The 17,808-nt window shown below is 47.7% G+C and overlaps 5 protein-coding genes across 5 annotated transcripts; 3 read left to right on the top strand and 2 right to left on the bottom strand.

The window, feature by feature from the left end:
• Nucleotides 1-1,699: 1,699 nt before the first annotated feature.
• ENH_00003540 (hypothetical protein) lies at nucleotides 1,700-2,941 on the top strand (the record flags this gene model as incomplete). Its single annotated transcript, XM_013578061.1, has 2 exons — nucleotides 1,700-2,460; nucleotides 2,821-2,941. The coding sequence occupies 2 exons, from the start codon at nucleotides 1,700-1,702 to the stop codon at nucleotides 2,939-2,941; spliced, it is 882 nt and encodes a 293-aa protein (XP_013433515.1).
• Nucleotides 2,942-3,929: 988 nt separating this feature from the next.
• Nucleotides 3,930-4,991, top strand: ENH_00003530 (hypothetical protein; the record flags this gene model as incomplete). Its single annotated transcript, XM_013578060.1, has 1 exon — nucleotides 3,930-4,991. One exon carries the CDS (start codon nucleotides 3,930-3,932, stop codon nucleotides 4,989-4,991), a length of 1,062 nt encoding a protein of 353 aa, XP_013433514.1.
• A 2,022-nt stretch (nucleotides 4,992-7,013) lies between these two features.
• Nucleotides 7,014-9,515, bottom strand: ENH_00003520 (acylglycerol lipase, putative; the record flags this gene model as incomplete). The annotated part of the gene is made up of 4 exons (XM_013578059.1): nucleotides 7,014-7,085; nucleotides 7,452-7,732; nucleotides 7,935-8,411; nucleotides 8,594-9,515. The coding sequence occupies 4 exons, from the start codon at nucleotides 9,513-9,515 to the stop codon at nucleotides 7,014-7,016; spliced, it is 1,752 nt and encodes a 583-aa protein (XP_013433513.1).
• A 3,052-nt stretch (nucleotides 9,516-12,567) lies between these two features.
• ENH_00003510 (hypothetical protein, conserved) lies at nucleotides 12,568-13,101 on the top strand (the record flags this gene model as incomplete). The annotated part of the gene is made up of 1 exon (XM_013578058.1): nucleotides 12,568-13,101. One exon carries the CDS (start codon nucleotides 12,568-12,570, stop codon nucleotides 13,099-13,101), a length of 534 nt encoding a protein of 177 aa, XP_013433512.1.
• Nucleotides 13,102-14,095: 994 nt separating this feature from the next.
• ENH_00003500 (hypothetical protein, conserved) lies at nucleotides 14,096-14,865 on the bottom strand (the record flags this gene model as incomplete). Its single annotated transcript, XM_013578057.1, has 2 exons — nucleotides 14,096-14,210; nucleotides 14,321-14,865. The coding sequence occupies 2 exons, from the start codon at nucleotides 14,863-14,865 to the stop codon at nucleotides 14,096-14,098; spliced, it is 660 nt and encodes a 219-aa protein (XP_013433511.1).
• Between the last annotated feature and the right edge of the window lie 2,943 nt (nucleotides 14,866-17,808).

Genomic DNA, 17,808 nt, shown 5'->3' with positions numbered 1-17,808 from the left:
GCTCAGTATGAACGTGGAGTAAGACCAATTCGATGGCTCCAGGAAGCGAATATACGCTGGGTATATTACGTAATCAAACACAATATTTACGCTATGTATGAAATTTTATGTGGATACCTTACGTTTCTGTATGCGTTACAGATAAGACACACAAGTTTCAGGCCTATACCTGTTTGTATGAAGGCTCATGTGCGTGCGTAGGCATAAGCATTTTAATGTCTCTTTCTTTATATAATTCAGGCGAAAGTGCAACGAGTGTTCCCTACTTACACCCTACTTACAACATGAAACATAACAGGATCATACGAAAAGACGATTCAGCAGAGAATATCTAGCTATCTTCCCATTTAATTCAATGTAGCTATTGACAATAAACTCAACCCAAGAAACAAGTAGTAATTATTGTTTTGCATCAGTTGAACTGCCGTTAATTTAAGTGGCTCGGCAAGTTTTTGACCGTTTCTGCGTTGTTCTTCGGCGTTGCTTCGATTATAGGTGTGTTTTAGCAGCTACAGTTACACCGACTATTATACATATACCTGCGCTGCTCGCTTAATCGTTTGTATGCGCCTCATGCAGGATTTGTCTACCCAGCAGGACCAGCCCGGACACTGCGTCGGTCAGCATTTCGTCCTGGTCGAAATCCCCCAATAAATAATTATGCTTAGCTCAAAACAAATTTTTTTTTAAGATTTAAGGCCATCGGAGAAGATGAAACCACTTCAGATTGAATGAAATAGATCAAGCAGGGAAGCGCATATATGAGGCTGCACACCGGTGGAAGGAAAGGTAACGCACTGAAACATTCCCCAATTCCTCTGAGGACCAGTTTTTAAAAACTTTATAATTTTGCATTTTGTAATGTATTCTTTTCAACGTTGATCGATCTCTTTCTCCGCTAGTCTCACTCGGTGACCGTGGATTTGCGCTGCACGGCTGGCTGTCGCGCTGCAGCCAATTTTGGTATATGTTTTTCGCATAATAAGCTGAAATACAAAAATTTTTAATTTAGATTAATCATTATAAATTTGAAAATATATAATCACGTTGATTCATGTATCCCATCAGACCTCATATGTGTGTGCATACACCTCATCCCGAACGGTCACTTCTAGGGAGCGGCTTCATTGAATGGATTATTAATTTCACTTTCTTCAAACTTTCTTTATTTTTGTCCTTACTCTTTTTATATTATTTAGTATTTTAGAAGGAGAGAGTAAGAGTTGACTTTGTTCTGACCTGGTAGATGCGCTGCTACTCATGCCATTCACAAAAGCGCAAAACAAGAACCGCCAATTTGACGATTAAATAAAAATATTGAGTACATGCCGTAAGGGAGCAAAACACGGACAAAGGAAGTAACTAAGGCAGAGAGCAACGAACAAGGAATCCAAATCCCAGATACACGCCCAGCAAAATACGGCAGGAAACAACTACATAAAAATAAAATTGAGACGAGGATACGCGCTGTAAAAAGAGGCAGAAAGGAACAGAAATATACTGCCATAAAAAAAGCGGGATCAAAGGAGAACAAATACCAGTAATAGTTTGCTCATTTGTCAGCTGCATAGCAGATGAATGCAGACAGAGCTGTCTCTGTCTGCTTCCAGACGAGGTTGAAGGCATGTAAAATAAAGAAAAAAGACAGTTACTAAAGGACAAGAGTTGAAGTTAGCCAAAAACAGTCCAATATCACACAATGGAACAAGCAGCAGGAGATGGCCTCATACTCTTGCGAACAGAAAATGAGCGAGCAGCTGCAGCAGCAGAAACAGCAGCAACAGGAACTCTGGCAACAGCAACAGAAGTTGGTGAAACAATAGGAGTTGCTGCAATAGCGCCTATGTCAGCCTCTGGAATAGCAGCGCAAGCAGCAACACCTGCAGCGGTACCATGCACAGCAGCACCACCCGCAGCGTGCCTAACGGCGCCAGCAGCAGTACGCGCAGCAGCACCACCGACAGCATCAGCAGCAGCAGCAGCAACAACGGAGCTATCTAGAGCAGCGCTTGATTGGTTTAGGGCCTGCGTAGGCAAGGGAGAGTTACCACAAGGGCAGGAAAGGAATACTAGCTGCGTCTCTTTTGCTGTGCCTCACACAATTCCTTCCACGCCCTCTAGCCTATACCTACCTTCTGCTGCTGCTGCTTTTGCTCCTACTACTGCTGTTGTTGCTCCTGCTGCTGCTGCCGAGGAGGGAGCTTTGTCTCAAGTATTTGTTGAGGACCGAAACTGTCTAGACGCAGCAGCAGCAGCACCAAGTATGACAATACCAACAGCAGTAGCAGCACCGCCGCCCCCGCCAGTAGCAACAGCAGCACCTGCAGCCGCTTCAGCAGCAACTGACGCGGCCTTGAACTTCAACGAATTAACATTTTACTTGAAATTTCTACCAGCCAAAAACAAAGAGAAAGCGAAGGCCCTTCTCTCCGGAGAGATACACGCTTATCCCCCGTGTCCGTAACAGGTTGATCAATTGAATAGCTAGTTGAATTTTAACCAACTAATCACTGGACAAATTACTAAATTTGTTCCGCATCTGGCTTGCCTCCAAACCATCTTATCTAACTCAGGGAACGGTAAAAGTTTCTAGTTTCGCCACTCATCAAGCCTTGCTGAACGGGCAATCGATAAAAAGACTAATTATTTGTTTAACGAATCGGGAAAAAGCAAGCTAAATGCCTCGGGGTGTTTCTTCTGCCATGTAATTTCCCTCGCGCAGAACGATAAACGGCCAGGCAAATAGACAAGCGGACTCCCCATCGAGCAGGCCATCTATTTATCTACTTTTTCCTTTCGTTCATTTGCTTTGTGTCTCAGTTGGTCCCCTGATAACATCAGTGTGGCGAGTGCAGCTGGGGGAGAGCGGCCGCGGGGATTTAAAGAAAGAGATAAGCGAGCAATTGAATATGAACCCGAAGTTAAAAAACAAGACAAATAGCATTTCGAAGCTGAAAACAGCAACGGTGGAGCAGCTAGTTGTCATTTCGGAGATTGTGGGGGTGCTTAAGAAGGCAAGCGTTGTGCTCCTGCTCTTATTTTGTTCGTTTTGCCTCTTGAATTCTCCCTTTTCGTTTTTCTGGTTTTCCGTTCAGTTGACGTTCAGTTACTTGCTGGGCTTGCTTTATTGTTTATTTCACTTCTGTGCGTTTCTTGGTAGCTTTTCCTCTCCTGTTTGGCTGCCTTTTTTTTTCACGAGTGTGCCTTTTCGCTTTGGGTTTCGTTGCTCTGTGTGGTTCCCGTGGCAAGCTTTGCTGATTCGTTTGCTGATTTGCTTTTAACGTATTTTTTGTTTTGCTCATTTGTCTTCATTATTGTTTTTCGTTGGCTGGGATATTAACTTGGTTGGCTTTGCCGTTCTTCACCGTGTGGCGTTTCTGCCTGCCAGATTATTCGTTAGTTTTCCCTGAACATTTAAAATTTAACTATGTTAATTTTCCTATATTAATTTTCCTAATAAAATGACGCATATATTGATGTCTAATTCGCTCGTTTGCCGTTTTAGTGCTTCGGTTTTCTAGGGTGTGGTGAATACTCATTCGGACTGGGTCACGGCCTGCCTCTTCAGTTGTCCTTTGGCCACTCCATTTGCATTCCCCGTTTGCTTTTGTTGGGCTTGTCTTTTTTTGTTGCCCATATCTTTTTTCTCCCGATCAGTCAAACAGACAGATACAGGAGCAGAAACGATTACACATAAATAGGCTTGCAGCTAGTAAATAATTGAAAGTAAACAGATGCATTCCTGCTAGTTCTAACACTCATTCGACAGTGCGCAGCATGACGAGCAAACCAGACAACTGCTGAACAGATTAATAGGCAGATAAATCAAGAACAAACTGTTCGTTTTTGCTCTTATGCAGACACTGCAAATCGCCTACCAGTATGAGGTCGAGCGCAGCTGTGTCCCCCGTTTCGTTTGTCAGAAAAAAATGAATAAATACAGAGCAGCTTCCGTGAGTCGTTTTGCTTCTGTATCATCACTGGACCAACAAAACGAAGAGAGTAAACCAAAGGAGCAAGTTGCAAAAATAGGGCCGAGTACAATTACTGAAACGCAAACAACTACGCAAAGCATCAGCTGCCACAAGCCCGTCGGAACCCCCACGCCTTTCTCGCCCAGCAGACAACGCGTAGCCAAGAGGAGAAACACAGCAGCAGTAGCAGCAGCAGCAGCAGCAGCAACTGCAGGGACAGCAGACATAGCAGCCGCAAGTGCAGCGGCCGAAGTCATCTTCCCAGGAGAGGCCACAAACGAACGCCTGATAAGCGCAACAGACGTACCACATAATCTACACAGCAGCTTGTATTTCGCACCAACAGTAACAACACAAGCATCAGAAACAGGTGGAGCTGCTACTTCTGTTGCAGCAACAATGACACCAACACCGGGAGTGGTAGCAGCAGCTGCTGCACCATCACCAATAGCGCCAGCGGCATCAGACGTAGCAGTGACAACAGCAGCAGCAGCACCTATGTCAACTGCTGCTGTCGCTGACAGCGGTGATCTGTGCTGGATGATATCTGATTTGACTTCTTCCTGGACCCGCCCGGACTGCTTTACCTCGTGCGATAGCATTTTCGGGAGGGAAGGCGAAGGCCACATAGGAACCAGTACTAAAAGCGATTATGACTGCCTAGAGTCAAACGGAGTGGCTGGAAGCCTCCATACAGGCGTGATGTACACCTCAAGAAGTGACGACAGTGGCAACTCCGGCTTTTCTGATGATTTTTACAATTTTGGCTCCTCTTCGTTTGGTTCTAGATTAATACAGGGAGTTGGAGGGGAACATACGCCTAAGGACGAGCTGAGCAGTAGCGTTTGGTCTTCCTTCGAAGTGGCAAACGAAGAAAACAGAGAAGAATACAAATGCACGCAGCAAGTTCTAAATAGTACACGCGACAGAAGCCAATCCATCCTCTGTTGCGGGCTGCCGACAGGACCAACAACCGGAAAACGCAAGATATGCAATGGTACAGTAAACTCAATTTAAAAATTAGGACGATCAACTACACAGTCATTAAAACTATGGAGCGAAATAGCAGCAAATGGAAAAAGTGAATGATAGACTGTCGAGAACATCAATGCAAAATACCCAATAAAGCAAGCTTAGCACAAAAGTTAGTAGTCTATGACATTTAAACAGCTTGCGCCCGTAAGCACTGAAGTAGGACGACAATGAATCCATCAACTGATAAAGATAGGGAACAGTGAGGTACCAAACAAGTCTTGCTAAAAAACGAGCAAATGAAAAACAGCATGTAAGCTTCGCTCAATTGACAATATCCTGCTTTTCGCAGAAACGTCCAGTGCACATTCTTCGTCGAGGTTCGGTGAGAAGTAAGTTCCCTCGTTGCCACACCTGGTGTGCACACAGCTCAATGCATGCACGCAGCTACTGCCTAGCACCAGTAGTGCGCAGAAAGAGTAGCAATAGTGGAGGAAACAGCAACAACAGCAGCAATAACATCAACTGGACCACCGCCACCAGCAGCACAGCAGAAGTCGCCGTCGCTCTAAACAACTGCCACAGCAGCAGTAGCAGCAAGACTACCAGTTATCGTGCAGTCACCACCACCATAAGCATCACAGGCAGCGGCAGCAGCGCGTGTACATCTGATATGTATATTTGTGTTAATGCTACTAGAGCACCTCAGGGAAAAGCAGACGAGTTAAGCTCATGTCTCATCGAAATTATGCAACAAAATAAAAGGCTGAGGACGGAAATCAAGCAGTGTCAGCAGAGAGCCCACGCGTTCGCCACTGGGCTTTTGGCACAGTTCAAAAAGGTGAAGTTCACTTGATTCACCAGCAGCGATACCTCGAACTGAGGATCCTAGGCTCTAATGCGGCAGCGGACAGGCTTTGCAAGCAGACCTAAAAAGTGCAAGTGGGCGTTATGCGTTCGTCTGAAGTGTCTGTTTGCTTTTATGGTGGAATCTGCAGCTGTTGCAAAAGCGCGGCGACGCGCATGAAAGATACGTATACGCTATGCCAACAAACACTGCCAATATGAAATTTTAGTATTTGTTTTATTTCAGGTCATGGTTGAGTTGGCTGCAGTGCTCAAAGCCAGCGTGGAGGTGAATCAAATGAACACCTCCAAGTGCGAACACACCCTCTACAACCAACTATAAAACCTGAACACTATGTCAAGTCTGAGATCCTAAAATATGTACTTCATTTCTTCTCTTTGCGCCTCAGATGAACAGCAGCATCCTTTCGAAGTGAGGAGAGTGCAACGACCAAGTGCAGCAAGGGCATACACTAGAACAAAAATGTTAATGAAATTAAAAAGAAACAAGATAAGCATCGACTATAGTACTGTCGTCGCAGCAGACTGCTGCGGTGTCTGAACACCACAAGCTCCAATTGCAGGCACAATCCTAAGACTATACTCTCTTTACTCTACTTGAATTTACTGAAATCGCACGTGAGGATGATCCCACAACTGTTGAGGCTATGTGAGTACAGACGATATGTAGAGGCACTCCATTTCCCAGGAAAAGAAGAAGCCGCAGACCAGAATGCAATATGGTTGCTCTTATCATAATGTATAAACGCTAGTACTTTACGAGCAGCAACAGCTGCAGCAGCTGCAGCATACCACTTGGTTTATTACCAATTGGCTTTGCTACCGTTTAAATTACCAGTCTAAAGTTTATGGAGACAGCACGCAATCCTGCAATGAGTATGCACGCAGTAGGATGCGTACAGATATGTATACATAAATGTTCTTGTTTATACACATACATACACATATATTAAATACATCTACATGCATTCCTATCAGTATCAATACAGGCAAGTCCATTTATACACATACGCTACAATGCCAATGTCTACAAAAAATCTAAATAATATTTATACATAATATATCTATATATATATAGATATTTTAAATCTATCTTTATGCATATATACAGATGCTTCTACGTGCAATCAGGTAAGTGTGCGGTTGCAGTGTCGCCCGACACTTTCGCCAAGCCTTCCTCAAATTCTCTTCCTTGCAGCTTTAGGAAGCTGCCAGTTCTGCCGTTGCGCTTTTAGTAAGAGAGAAGAGCTTAGCATGCGGCGACAGGGGATGCTGAGTCAGCACAACCAAAACACAGGCTTAAGGGAGACGCGTTTTATAAGCAGGAACTTGCAAGCTTGCTGCTTTTGAATGAAGGTATTCAGGTTGAGTTTTGTTCATCTACGGTGCGCTTTTCCTAAATCGCGTCCATCGAAACAAGTCTCAAACAGAGACGCAACATAGATGGTGATCAAGGGTTATAAAAAAAGAAAAACATACTTATAGCATATGCACATGCATGAAAACGAGAGTTTGTGAACACAGAAACGCAGAAGCGCACGTGCAAGTTGATTCGCATACGGACAGGCACACATTACTCTATTTTTGGTTTCTGTTAGAGCTAGAGAGGCAGTGCGAAGCGTGAGGAATTTATCTCACAACTTTGCCCCCGAGCGTCTTGACCATCCAAGTGGTGACGAGGTCTATAAGTCTGTCTGCGCCTGACTGTTTGGGAATGTAGTGGCTCCAGCCGCACAGGTACAGCAGGTCGAGTTTGACCGGGCTTTCGTACAGTTTAAGGGGCGCGTGGAAGTCGACAGTCTGGTCGTGGGTGCCCTGAAGACACAGCAGTTTTAGCTGTGGTGGAAAGCCACGCAAAATGCGGGGCAGCTTCCGAGACGCATCGAACAGAGCCGCTACCATCCGTGACTTTGTCCGGCCTGTGAATTAGGAGAGCAGCAAGGTCGATACTAATGACGTAAAATCATTCATAAGAAGTCGTGACAAACAACCTTATTTTCATGCCTTTACGTGGGGGGTTGTGAGTACTACTTCCTCGGGCCTCTGCTTCACTTCCTGCTGCAGGCGCTGCGCAATGTGCGCGCACACCACAGCTGCAGCGTTGGAATTTTCCAACCTCACCTGAGTACGTGAATGGATCCTTGTCATACCACCAGCCCAGAAATGGGCAGTCTCCGCTGTTTTCTGCCCTTGAGAATCTCAAATTTGGGAGCCAGCAAGAGATAAGAGATCGATTGATCATGAGCATCAGCTTAGTTTTCCAGTCGAGCTTGATCTTGATGAGCGGGGCCAAAAGTACAGCTTGAGTGACTCTACTCTTTATGGCCAGCAGTTTTTCGCAGGTGTATATGCGCCCCAAGCACTGAATTACAACATTGCCTCCCATAGAGTAACCCACCAAAACAATGGGCACATCTTCGGGCAGCTGGGGATCCCCGCAAACCGTCTCCGACAGAAACTGGATTCCGTCGTCTACCAAATAATCGAACTTTGAAACGTTGCACCTCCATTGCCGCCAGCCCTCAGAGCGGCCGTGGGACTGGTGGTCCATTGCATAAACATTCATCCCCAGCTGGTAGAAGGCCTCTATCCAGCTGCCTGCAGGCGAGCACGTAAGCACACAATAATGAAACAATGCACTTAACAGTAAGCCGACATATTTTTAGTAAAGCAGATGGATGTGTACGCGATGGGAAAGATGAGGCAAAGACTATACGACCAATGAGAGCGCTCGTGCGCCGCGTACATCTTGCCGGCTCACTGAAGGTTTTGAGCCTTACCATGAAATTTGGGCACCCAATTCTCTTCTTCTTGTTTAGCGTCCTCTAACTTGTCTCCCTCTGGCGGCTGGTGCCTTAGGAAATCAAACAGTGCATAAGACGTGTAAGAGTGAAACAGCACCACAGCTGCTTTGGGGGCCTTCCTAGTCTGCCGCCAAGCGTATGTAGCAAGCCTCAGGCCCTGGCCGTTGCAGAAGCTGTCCGCAGCAAATCCAGGGCCTAAGTCTGAAAGTGTCATGTGTGGGAAAGCCTGCAGCCAGCCCGCCATGTCCACGTGACACTGGTAGCTTGAAGTCCTATTCAACTTCCGACTGCGTGGCCGTTCGTAGGGTATGCGCACATCAACACTGCTGCGTTTAGCTGCTGCTTCATCTGCTGCTGCATCTGCTGCTGCTGCTGCGGCTGCTGCTGCTAACGGCGCGCCCGCGGTAGCGCCTTCCATTGCGCCCTCAACAGCGCCTCTTGCTGCTCCAGCAGCGGCGTTTTCCGCTGCTATTTCGGCGGCAGCCTCTGCTGCTGCTGCGGCGGCATCTGCTCTCACCTCCTCTGATGCATCTGTGGTTGTTCCTGCTGGCCCGCTTGCTGCTACGTCGGCCGCTGCAGCAGCAGCAGCAGCTGCTCCTTGTGCTGCTCCTGTTGCTGCTGCATCTGCCGCTGCTGCAGCTGCTCCCTCTGCCGCTCCAGAAGCAGCTCCTTCTGCTGCTTTATCTGCTGCTGCAGCTGCTGCTGCTGCTCCCGTGGCTGCAGCTGCTGAGGAGCCGCTCGCCAGCTGGCGGACTTCCGCCGGCTCACCGCTCTTTGTCAGGGTTTGCTGCACTGGAGAATTTACGCCACCAACGGAGAAATTTTCAGTGTTTTTTTCCTGCTTTTCTTGGGCAGAGTATGCGGCGTTTGCCCCAGGTGTGTTCGCTACCTGTGCCATTTTCGGAAACAGTGCGGGCTCTGTTCATCCGGTGGACTACTCATAATTATCTTCTAACGCATTTCTCCTCCACATTTGCATGAATAGTTGAAATTTATTTCAATTCGTGAATGGGCATCTTCACTCGAGGCAAGCAAGCTGAGACGGTGCTGCGCTGGCGACGGTGAAGAGCGCAATCGAAGTTGGAGAGAAGACCCATTGCGGCCACGTTGGGTACTAGATGCTACTAGTTTAACTGTTTGATAAGTTACGCCAATTACCTTTTGTCGTCTTGCATTTACTTCAAAGTTGGCTACGGCTGGTAATTTAGCGCAGCGTTTTCCGTGTTCGTCCTTGCAGTGTCGTCAGTTGAGCAGTGCAGTACAACCTTCTGTCACTAGTGCTATTACTGCTCGAGAAGTACTTTTCTCTTTATCCCCTGAACTCTTCTGTATAGGAGAAATATCCAACTTTTTGAGTTGCTTAACATTCAAAATTTTCCAACAAAACGACAAGTGGCTGAGAATGAACGAAAAACTGCTGAGGCGGCAGAAGCGGAGTGGACCACATAAATCGACCAGTTTTCTGGACCCTTGTTGCTCCTTTGCTATTTAAATAGAAGTACCAACCTGCAAGCGACATTACGGACCTGCATAATGTACGGGGGAACGAAAAGAGAAACGAAGATTAGTTTTTCGAGACAACATACTACCAAGGCATAATTCGTGGCAAGCCACGAACCTTACTACTATGGGATTTAGCAGACGTAAGCATTTTGAGCCACTGGATGTGCACCAGAGTCTTTCGTTTCCTTTTGTGGTTTCTTGAGAGCTTATGGTAAAGAGTTGAGGCCTTCGTCTTCAAGGTTCCACACCGTCCTTGTAGTGGCTGAACGCTACTAAAGAGTGGCTCAGGCGCACAGAACTGCAGGGCAGAGTGAACCTTTTAGCTCTTGAGTTTTACAATTCACGTCTCATCTTTTAGATGACTCCCAACCGTGTTTGCAACGCCCGAATGCTGCGAAGGAGTGGCTCAGGCACACCGCAGTTGCCGCTTCCTGCTGCCGTGGAGGTGCGTTGCACTACTTGAGAAAGAACGACTAAACAGAAAAAAAAGTGTATTCAGATTAAATTGAAGAAAGTGCATTTTCGAGTTCTTGAGCGAATGGATTAATGCGTAGGGCCACGGCTGTTGCCGGCTATCCAAATTACTGCAGTGCCGCTGTAGGGGCATACATTTTTCTTTTCTAGTACATACGCGCATAGTACCAAATTTATATGTACTATATGCCTTCACGAAGCATATACATATTAGATATAGGTAGCATGCATGTTAACTAATCGACACGTTTTATACATGTATGAATTCGCACGCACTATGGCTGAAGCAGGCCAGCGAAGCTGACCATGAAACCTGAGAAATTGCATCAAATGACTTTCCACACGCAGTGGCATCTGAGGTGAGTGGATAGTGCAGTCTACATCTACTATCTTTCTGAGACCTTTTGGCCGAAACCTGAACTGCAGTGCTAATCTGGAAAAGAAGCGCATGATCAGTAGCTTTAGCAACGTTGTCATAGAGCTAGCAGCTCTAAACAAGTGGCAGTCGTCTCACTAAAGAGCTGTTTATTTGTTTTAATGTATGTTTGTCCGTAGCAACTAGTTAATACCTAATGCATGGTTTCGTATTATATTAAACATTTGATGTGCGTTACGGTGCAAAACAATGAATCTGCGCCTCCTCAGCGTGTACGTGTGAAACTGTACACAGTATGAATAGATATACAAGGTTTAGCTGTATTACTAACATACTCGAACACACATTTTATCACATATGTGCTACTACACGATTAAGCGATTTCCCAGGTTAATTACTTTCGCTGTTCACTGTTGTTGTGCTTCTCTGCCTCCGTCTGCTGTGCTTTGCAAAGTTTGTGGTTCCTTTGTGTTCTAGTCACTAGAGATATGAGCACAAGTTTTCAACACAAAGGCTTGGAGCACGCAACTATATGCAAGTTTCAGAAGGGGGAATGACTCAAAAACCACCAGAAATTAAGCCCAAATAATTGCATAAAACGTGTTAGATGTCTTTTTAAGCGCGACAGTAGGGAGACTCCAGAGAAGAAACGCTTAATGTCTCTGCCGCTGTTTCTTGCTTGCGTTTTCACGCACTGCCACCTGGGGTGTCTGTAGCCCTCTATACCTCAGCAAACTGCATGTAACTTTCAAAGCCTCTATTCTAGCTCTGCTTTTATACTAGCGCTACATTGTTGGAAAAGAAGAAGCAAGATGCAACTCTTTTTGAACGCACCCCTATTGGAAGCAGGCTTCGTCTGAAGGGTAATAGCCTTTGCTGACCCTGCATATTTATTTTGCCTGCCAGTTAGTTGAGTTGTTTGTTCTACCTTCTTACGCTGCCTATGGCAGTTCGCAGCGGGCAACAATGAGGCCACTCAGCAACAGCAGCAGTCAATGTGGCTAAATGGTACAGCTAAGGAACTATAATTGAGACAAATTAAATTCAATACAGCGATTTGTTTTATTTCATGCAAATGTATAAAGATGCTGCTTCGTCACTTCAAGTCTCTCTCCCTCTCCGCTACTGTCAAGTCTGTTCAGCAGACCACGAAGGGACCCGCCGCTCAAGCACAGCCAGTAGTGCGTCTCTTTGCACTATTTCTTTCCGTAATATGTTTAGCTAAATCTTTTCCCGGGTACCCTGACTCGGAAAATTTGGTTTCTCTCTCGTGGCGGCCGTTGTGACGGCGCTATTGTCTGAAGCCCCTAGTCGGCTGCACAGCTTGGATGCGCAGGAAGTCCATGGGCCAGATATCGCAGCATATCAAAAGAGCAGCGCTTCGCGATTCGATTTCAAAAACAACGGGAGCGGCAGAACGAACACCGGCAGCAGTAGCCGCGCCTCCGGCTACTGCTACAATACTGGAAGCATCAACTGCAGCTGCAGCAGCTTAAGCCTCCGCTACACCGAAAACCGGAGCACCGACAGTAGCCACACTGGCAGCTGCAGAATCAGCAGGAGGAGGAGGATCAGTAAAGGCAAGAGCAGCTGCAGCATGATCCTGTTCTGGTTAGTTGTCAGTCAAAACGGAACACAGAAGCTATGTCGTTGGTACGCCCCGTTCACAGAGGAGGAGCAGACGTGGGTGCTTCTACAGGTGAAGCAGCAGCTGCTGCTTCCCCGCCCAGAAGCAGCAGACAGCAGCAACGGTGCTGCTCGGGAGAGTTCGAGGGAGAATGAAACATCACGCGTTTTAATGTTCCCTCCTCTCCACAGCAGCAGGGAAAGCGACAGCAGCAGCAGCCGGGCAGTGTTCAGACAGCATGGCCCTTTGTATTGCGCTGCCGGCATAAACGCTGAAGAGACGCCACTTGTCATTGGGGAACTGATAGACTTGTGGGTGGGAGTGCTTCAGCAGTTGCTGGGGGTCCCTGCTGCTGCGGGGAGTGCCGTGCTCGAGACGCAGCTGTCGCTGCACATAGAGCCTGCGCTGTTGCTGCTAGACACCATGCTGCAGCAGGGGTATCTCGTGTGTACTGACACCGAAACGCTGCTAGCTAGGGTGCGGGAGCTGATGAAGCAGGACTGACCTTTGCTGTCCTCTTGGTTTATTTGCGCCCATATCTCGAACGCGCAGCAGTGCACTAGCTCTTCTGCAGCGTCTTCTGTATGCAACGATGATGTGCGTAACAGGTTTACAGACACTGGGGGGTGCAAACCCAAGCGCCCGAGAGAGCGCACCAAGGATAGGACAGCTAAATTTCGGACCTACCACAGATACGGTTGATTGAAATAAGCATTTGAATAAAAGCTACATCTCTGTGGACTGGATATACGCTGCTTGGCAGGTAGACCGAAAAGTGCAAAGCTGTCACAGGGGAAACGACTACACACTACATCCACGAGAAGCAAACTCCCCCAACAAAGATCACTGAATGCACATCCATATGAGCCAATTCAGCATGAGTTAAAAAGGAAATTAACGAGCTGTGAGTAGACGGCTCAAGTTCTGCTGCGCCGGTGGCAGCAGCGGCGGCAACACCAAAGTGGCTGCGCTCCATCTGAACGCAGCTGCAGCAGGCCACTACTGCCGCCACTGTGGCCTTGTGCAAAAGGCAGCAGCAGCCTGGAACGAGTGTGCACTTCAGTCTGGGGGTGTTCCGGAGCTGCTGCTCCTCGGAATATAGTAATACGGGGACCGCGCTGGAACGGCACCTGCTCGTGTAACTGCCCCTACATCTCACCTGCTTAAACGTGCGGTATAAGCAGCACGTCCATCTCCAAAATAAGAACAACGATGAAATGCACTCTGCACTGGATGGTGCTCCCGCTGCCACTTCAGGTGCTGTCTCTGGGAGTACGTTATACACTGCTGCGGCCGATACTCCTGCTGTAGGCACCGCTTCTGCACCTGCAGCTACATTTACTGCAACAGCTGAAGTAGTATTCGTTTGGCGCTGTGTGGCACACGCAGCGACCACTGCTATGCTGATTTTCCTGAGCCTCGTGCTGCAGCAACTGATTGCGCTTGCAGTCACATTTGCTGCGACTAAGTATGAAAGCCTTTGCAGCTTCTGCCATCGTCAGCTTTTGCACACGAAGCTGTTGCTGCTGCCGTTGCTGCTGCTGACCTCTACGGAGGGGCCCGCAAGTCCTCTTTCTTTCGCCGTCAGCACCCGCAGTCGGCTCACTAGCCGCCTGGGTAAAGCATAAGTAGAGCAGCAGACGCAGCCCTTGTTCAAGCCAGCCCTTTCTGTTGCCTTTGCACACCCAACAACTAACACCAGCTGCCACTGAACTGAGCTTACCTGTATACGCTGAAATGTATGTAAAGCTCTGCAGCAACAACAATGAGAGCCATCAGCGCCGAAAGATCGCGCAGTGTGGAAATCCAGCTGCCTCGCTTCTTGCCGCTCGCTTTTGCACCAAGCAACCCCCCGATACTGCTGCTGCCATTGCTGGTTGGAAGCATGAGCCTAGGGTCGCCGCTTGCCTCTTGCCAGGCCTTGTGCATGCGATTGAGCGTTTGACGTTTGGAGGCCCCGAATGTTCGGGTGTACATCCATCTACACATTTGCAAAATTAGCGCGGCGGGAACCACTGATTGAGCCACATGGCTCAATTCACCACCCCACTGCAGCAGCTGCGATCCCAGCAACCGCACCCCTTCCAGCACAGCCACTGCTTCTCCCAGCAACCGCACCGAGTCCCTCACACATGTCTGCACACTCGGCTCACTCTGGGGATCATGCGCCGTCTGCGGGGTCGTGCTGTTGAAGCCGTGGGGTTGCATGTAGGCCAAAGACGGCGGCGGGTAATATCCGCCATGGCTGCCGCAGCCGCTAGGCTGCATCGAATCGATTGCTGGAAAGGTCTCCAAGTCCAAGTTCTCTCTCCTGGGGGCTCGGCGGGAAGGAATTTGCAGATAGCAGCAGTAGCTGCAGCGCGCTCTCCGGATCAGACAGAATACGGCAAAAAACTGCTCTTCAACGATAGTGATGCGCTGCGGGCTCGTTTAATAGAATATTGAAATAGGGTTTGGCCGCTGTTGCTGGATGGGGAAGCGACGGCGCACCGCCACAACTGAAGAAGGCAAGGGCACCACTTCAAGCGTATTCTGCCCGAGGAACCTTTTCGTTTATCTCCAATTTGCAAAAATAATTCAAAAGCGGGCCATTTGAGGCCCACTGCCATCCCTTGCACGTCAGCTCCTTGTGTCTTGCAAGGCACTACACGGTGGCTGAGATTCATGCAAAGAAGGTAGAATACGCACTAGAAGTAGGGAATGGCGTCTTTTACATTCAAATCGTTGTTTTGAACTTGGATTCGCCGTTGCTTAGCAGTAACCAGTGGGGTGAGTGTTCAAATTCTTATATTCTGCAACAGGCATTCTCCTGAGGTGGCAGTTCGTGCAGATGAGCTTCAATGCTTTTACGTGAAAGGCTGTGCACGTCTGTATAGCATGAGTCAGTTGTTTAACGGTTCCAGCCGAATTTGTGCTCAACAGTTCGCATTCAACTCTAGTGGATTAACGGGCTATTGGTAAAGCTGTGGCACGCAAAGGCGAAATGTGCTATGCAGTGTATTACAAAGTAAAAGTAAAGGCATAGTTTTTGCATTAATTAAAGTTGTTTTAGGGTGTGTTTCAAAAGGGATGATTTCCGCGACTAGACGAAGCCGAAGACATCTACCGTGTTGCACACAATCGTAGCAAGTTATGCTCGTGCTGCCCTCTTCACCCCAGACAGGAAAACGCATAGAGACGGAAGTATTTCTGACTATCTAATAAAAGTTTGCTATCTTATGAATAGACATATCGTCAGTAGGACCTAATTAAGTGCTATACGGAGTCTTTGATACCAAGCTATGTGCATCACATAAGCAACTTGAGAAATGCTGGGAGTCGTTTCCTAGGGTGGAGTTACCTACCAGCTACAACCGGGAAGAGGAGTACCCGGCCGAGAGGGTGAAGAGTGTAAGCCACAACGAATTACTGCCAAAACGCAACTTAAGGGTTCTAGTGGATCGCAGACTATCAGTATTTGTCTCGCACGCTCGATGAGCGAAAGCAAGCACTATGGGCAACTTGAGTGAAGCTACTGCACACTGGTTTTCCTCAAACCGTGCGACCGCAAGGCTACAATGAGATGCTACACAAAGCTCCAGATACTACGATACTCAGTTTAGGAAAAAATTGGAAGAATCAGAGAACAGCTCACGCACGGGCCGCTACGTAATAAAGCACTGGTGTCCCCAACACCAAGAAACAGAGGTACAGGTCACACCAGCAGCGATATAGTGGAATGCAGGGGACTCCGTGGCTCTTCCGCTGCACTATACAACAGTTCTACTTTCAAAAAAGGCAGAGTGGTACGCAGGTGGATCACAACTGCTTGCGAACCGTGGGTCTCAGAAACGCCTGCACCCACGCTGTTCGCGATCCATGGGCACCGCGAACGCCTTCGCCTATCATAACCTGGTACTTTCTTCGGCGCACGGCTTGGTGAAGCTCACTAGAACCATGGCTAATCAAGCAGCCCATCAGAACGAATAGCCTTTCAGCTGTGCGCAGCAACAAACGTAAGTCGTAAGCGTAAACTGTACGAATAGACTTAGTGCAATCACTGATGATCAATTGTAACTTCAGCAATATTTTCTACACAAAATTCAGGTCCCAGAAAGCCAGAGGGCTCATGCAGAGAGCTGCGAGTGCGGCTATTAGGCTGCGCTATCTGCCACGATATTAGTAAATTCCACTATGAATGCCATACAGAGGATGCCTTCGAGATACTATGGCAAGGGATAAAACGGTATCTGCGGAACGCTGGAGACGTTCACCGCAGACGGATGTCGTGACTGCGGCTACTATCACGCCGCACATAACTTGGAGCTCGATCCACCGTAAACTCGTGCACAGACAGTTTGCGTCAAGCGTTAAAGGGTGTTTGCTGTCTGCTGGCCCTGTAGGCCGGCTCCATATGCTGCAACTGTGCTGTGCCTACTGGCACCCAGAACTCCGTGCAGGCTAACCGCGTACAGGCTTTTATTAGCTGCGTGCACCACACCACTAGCCTTTATCTTAAAGCAGTGGTGCCTCCCACATTGAAATACTAAGGCACTCAATGAGCGTTCCCCTATGAGCCTTTGCTTTCCAAAAAAAATGCACCCCTCCTTGTCGCCGAATTAGTAAGCAAAAGGAAAATCTTGGGTGAATTTTTCAATAGCATGGCAGGGACCGGCGAAGGCGCTGAACTCTGAGCTTCCTACCTTTAACCAGATCTCTCGTTGCAACTAGCAGGCTCACAGTTTAGCGCCTCCTTGAACCGGTATATCGTGCCTTGTACATGATGGCGCAAGCAGCTTCACAGGAACGAAAAATCGGAGAGGCCATAACCTAATGAAGAGTAAGTTGATGCCACCCAAGAAACTACTTAAAATGACTCCTTTTGTATCCGTACGTGAACACGCTGCGCTGCAGTTGTAGTGGAGGGCCCTGCGACATTAAAGCTCTAGAGCGCTAATAACTCATGATTACAGTAACATAAGCCAAATACACAAATTGTATGTTATAAATTTGTAAAGCATTGTAAAAGCAGCAGCCCTCGCTGTAGAGAACCAGTGTCTGGTCTGGCCTCGATCATCGAAGCACAGAAGCTGATCCACCACTCGAACTGGATGATCGCTGCTCGTTTCAGTTATTTCGGAGGGCGAAACGTGCTTTAGCTCTTCTATTCATATCTTCTGATCTTTTTGGTATTATTTTTCAACATTAAGTCTTTATTAATCCAGTGTTACA

Source organism: Eimeria necatrix, genomic scaffold (genome assembly GCF_000499385.1).
Source record: "Eimeria necatrix Houghton genomic scaffold, Enh_scaff10, whole genome shotgun sequence".
Lineage (NCBI taxonomy): Eukaryota > Apicomplexa > Conoidasida > Eucoccidiorida > Eimeriidae > Eimeria > Eimeria necatrix.
The sequence above is the reverse complement of the archived record's forward strand: the minus strand, read 5'-3'. Positions and strand labels throughout refer to the sequence as shown.